The sequence below is a fragment of the Myotis nattereri genome (genome assembly GCF_964212035.1).
Source record: "Myotis nattereri genome assembly, chromosome: 9".
Lineage (NCBI taxonomy): Eukaryota > Metazoa > Chordata > Mammalia > Chiroptera > Vespertilionidae > Myotis > Myotis nattereri.
Window position 1 is genome coordinate 76,170,028 of NC_138084.1, and position 4,648 is coordinate 76,174,675.

A 4,648-nucleotide genomic window follows, 5' to 3' on the forward strand; every position below is an offset into this window, starting at 1 on the left:
TTAACTGTGTAGTGTATTTGCAATAACTATAAATCTCTGTCTCAGGAACTCTCTTTTTTGTACTAGAAAGTTTTCAATAGCATTGGCTTCTTTGAAGAGTCCTTCTATCTCGTCGATATAAGAAGCATCTACTGCTGCTCTCTCACTAATGGGGAAAAAAGGTTAATGTTACACTAAATAGTTATAACATCAAAAACACTATCAAATGATGTTCTCTTTTATGCTATATTTTTTAGCTATTTCATTTAAATAGCTTTGAACATCAGAAAGCTTCAATAATTTACAAACACTTTGATACAAGTTATATTAATCTCACAAATATTTTTGACTACTCAAATTCTCCTGACACAGCAGAATGTGTACCTTATATATTATAATTCTAATATCAAACTATATGCAGTCATGCTTCACTTAACGACAGGGATATGTTTGCAGAAATGTGTCTTCAGGTGATTTGATCATGTGTGAACATCACAGAGTACACTTATACAAACCTAGACAATAGATAGCCTAGTACACACCTAGGCTATGCAGTATATTCTATTGCTCCTACTCTACAAGCCTGTACAGCATATTACTGTACTGAATACTATAGGGAATTATAACACAAAGGTAAGCATTTATCTAAACATTAAAAAGGTAAATATACCATATAAAAAATTTTAAAATGGTACACCTGTATAGAGCACTTACCATGAACAGAGTTTACAGAACTGAAAGTTGCTCTCGTGCGTGGTTGTGAGTGAATGTGAGGCCTAGGGCATTCACTACTATAGGCTTTATAAACACTGTCCCACAAGCCCTCCCCGCTACTGATCAGGAACAGAACAAGAAAGCTGCCAGTGCTACTCCATGAACAGGAATGTGGGCTGGACTGACTGAAATTATCAAGGAGAAACTGGCTTGGCAAGGTGTAAAAATCACCATAATAGTGACTACCAGGAGGGACTGAAAGGTGGCCTGAGGGTCAGCAAGAATAAAAAATCAAGATGGAATGATACAGGAGCACAGGGCAACTGCATGTTGGAGTAGTGGTCATATTAAGGAACTCTGTGATACTCTGTTTGTTTTTAAAAGAGCATGTTTAGCCGAAGCCGGTTTGGCTCAGTGGATAGAGCGTCGGCCTGCGGACTGAAGGGTCCCAGGTTCGATTCCGGTCAGGGGCATGTACCTGGGTTGCGGGCACATCCCCAGTGGGAGATGTGCAGGAGGCAGCTGATCGATGTTTCTCTCTCATCGATGTTTCTAGCTCTCTATCTCTCTCCCTTCCTCTCTGTAAAGGTTCAGTGAACTATATTAAAAAAAAAAAAAAAAAAGAGCATGTTTAATATGGAGAGGATATAGAACTGAGGACTCAATATTTTTAGTTCCATTGACTTCTTCTGACATAAAGAACTCTCTTTGGCACTGAATTGATGGAAGACAAAGTTTATCTATGTTTACATCATTATAACCTGAAAATATTCCCAAAGTACAGGGATAGGCTGCCTCCATACTGCCACAGAAAATTTTCACTAACGTGACAGTGGCACTTAATATTTAAGATGGCTCCCAGAGAACTGTGTCATTTTATAGGATCTTAGGTTTCCAACAAAGAATTTATAGCAAAGTACTCTGAAGACTATAAACCTACATCTGGGAGGACTATAGCACCCAGCGCTATATGTAGCGCTGGAACAGGGGGAGCAGGCTCCTCTGTGCTGAATCAGGCAGTGCCTGACTGATTGGGATATAACCTGTGCACTCAAAATTGAGGCGCCATGGCCCTGGTCTGGTAGCTCAGCTGGTTAGATCATATACCAAGGTTGTGGGTTTGATCCCCAGTCAGGGCACATACAAGAATCACCATAACTAAGTGGAACAGCAAATCGATGTTTCTCTCCTCTCTCTTCTCTCTCTCTCTCTCTCAATCTCTCTCCACATAATTAATCAATAAAAAAGGATTGATTTTTTTTTAATTGAGGTTCTGTCAGTGACAGGGAATCTATTGCCAAGCCCCACAGATACTGGGCCCATCTGAGGAAAAATAATCCCTCCTGAGCCACATATTCTTTCATTTCTTACAGGAAATTCTGCTCCATTAGAATTTTATGGGACCATTGTCGTACTTATGATCTATTGTTGACCGAAACATTATATGGTACATGATTACACATTATTTTAACAGCCACACAACCATTATTTAAATACAATGACTGTCCAGTAGTTTTTAAAAAAACACCTTACAGCCCTGGCTGGTGTGGCTCAGTTGGTTGGGCACCATCCCATGCAGTGAAGGGTTGCCAGTTCTATTCCCAGTCAGGGCACATGCCCAGGGTTTCGGGCTTGATCCCTGGTAGGGGTCATACAGGAGGCAGTTGATTGATGTTTTGCTCTCACATTGACATTCCCCTCTCTCTCTCTCCCTCTCCCTTCCTTGCTTTCTAAAAAATCTTTTAAAAATGAATAAATACATAAATTAAAAAATACCTTATAAAACATGATAATCTCAGATCAATAAAATATTAAAATTCATCCTTCAAATACATATGGGTATTTAAATATTTCATAAATATATTTATTTATCTTTAATATCACTCCATTTTTATCATTAACTTCACCAAATGGTAGTTTTCTCAAAGAGGTTTTATCATAAAATTTTAAATGTTATATCATTTAATTAGAAACCAAAATATATCCAGCCTAGTATTCGTAGTGGTAATAGCAAAACAGGATACTTAGTGAAAAAGTTAGGCTCCTGCCAGTGTCCTCAGTGGTTAGAGTGTCAGCCCATGCACTGAAGGGTCTCAGGGTTTGATTCCTGGTCAATGCACGCACCTCGGTTGCAGGTTAGATCCCCCAGCCTGTCAGGGCATATGCGGGAAGCAACCAACCCATGAATCTCTCTCACATCAATGTTTCTCTTTTCTCACTTATTTCTCTCCCCTCTCTCCCTCTCTTCCACTCTCTCTAAAAATCAATGGAAAAAATACCCTTGGGTGAGAACTAAGGACAACAAAAAAGTTGGGGTTATTCTTTGAAAATAACAAACTAAATTATTATAAGAAATTGAGGTCGAATTTAAAAATTCCAAAATTATAGTAACTGGATAGGTTCTGCAGTCACTGAACATAAAGTTCCCATATGGAATTTCCTGAAGAAAACTTCTAAGATCAAGACTCAAAAATATAAGTACTTACCTTAAAATCTTTGCATATGTAGACAACATTAGATTAATTTCCTTGCTCATATCTATTAAAAAAACACTGAGTTACGAAATATAACAAAGCTTCTGTATTATAAAAATAAGTATATAGAAATATAAGCATTTTATACAACACCATTCAAATCTTTCTCCAGGGATTCATCTTTATCAAATAGTCCAGAGCTTTCAGAGAAAGGTGAATCTGATTTTCCAAGAGAAGACAGTTGTGGACTATCTGGCATTTGAGGCTAATACAAGAAAGTAAAAGAAAATAGGTAAACAGTTAACAGGATCCTTAGGATATATACATTCTATTTTTTTAAAAGCAAATAAAACACCTTTCATAAAAAAAGAAAACATGCTAGAAACTATATGCTCTTGTCATTGGTTAATTATATTTGAAATTAAATGCTAATTAGTTTGAAATTTTATTACCAAGGAAACTTTTAGTCCCAACAAGCACCTGGTTCAATATACTAAATTTTATTTTTACTTTTTTGAATATGTTATTAACCCCCTGATGAAAAAGTTTCCTGTACCTTGAACCAGTAGATGTTTCCATAGCTATATAGCAAACTTTCCATTTAGACAATAGCCAAATGCTTGAAAATTTTTGCAAGATAACAATGTCCCAAATGCAAACATCAATTGGTGGAAACAGCAGTGAAGAAAGGCAGAATAGTGTTCTAATTTTAAAAGATCAGCAACTCCAGTACTCCTACTTATTATAGCAAAATAAGTATTTGAAGTCCTAGATATCATAAAGATATGAACCCACTTGTGTCTCTAGATACAAATTACCACGAAGAAATCTCCTGGTAGTTTCTTGGAGGTTTCCCCATATACTTAGTAAAAAAGCAGCTGGAGCCAATATAGTTCCTGCTGGGACAATCCCAGCTCTGGGAATACGAAAACTTAAATTCCATTTATCAACAGAACTTTCTTAAATGGAAGATATTTGAGAAGTATATAAAATAAAGTATTAAGGCTCTGGGAGCATAGAGATTACCTCCAACTCTCTTGGTCTCTTGCAATTTCTAGTATCAGATTTTACAAGGTGATTTGCCATCATAACCTGGAGGCAAGAGCTGCAAAATTTTGAGCAACACCAAACTTAAGTACAAACTCCAAGCTACACACACAGATCTCTTGAATCTTCCCACCCACTGCCACTGTTCATTTAGGCTCTCATTACCGGTCACTTGCCTAAACTTCACAATCTCTCCTTTCTCTAAGTCATCCTACCAACTGCTGTTTGGGCAGTCTTTCAAAACTGATTACCATACTCCCTGAACTTTCAAAACAGTAATTACTGCATTCCCTTATCTCAAAAAACGTGTGCTTGCGTACTCACTGCTCCAGAATAAGTTCAAATTCCATCCAAAGTCCTACATCACCTGGGGCTAACCTACCATTCCCCTGATTTTCGTTGACTCCCTCTGTGTACAGTCAGCCAAACTGGTG

The 4,648-nt window shown here is 37.4% G+C and overlaps 1 protein-coding gene across 1 annotated transcript; it reads right to left on the reverse strand.

The window, feature by feature from the left end:
- TEX12 (testis expressed 12) lies at positions 1-4,265 on the reverse strand (the record flags this gene model as incomplete). Its single annotated transcript, XM_081099516.1, has 4 exons — positions 4,194-4,265; positions 3,321-3,432; positions 3,180-3,231; positions 1-145 (listed from the first exon to the last, which is right to left on the reverse strand). Exons 1-4 carry the CDS (start codon positions 4,254-4,256, stop codon positions 1-3), a joined length of 372 nt encoding a protein of 123 aa, XP_080955642.1. The 5' UTR covers positions 4,257-4,265.
- Between the last annotated feature and the right edge of the window lie 383 nt (positions 4,266-4,648).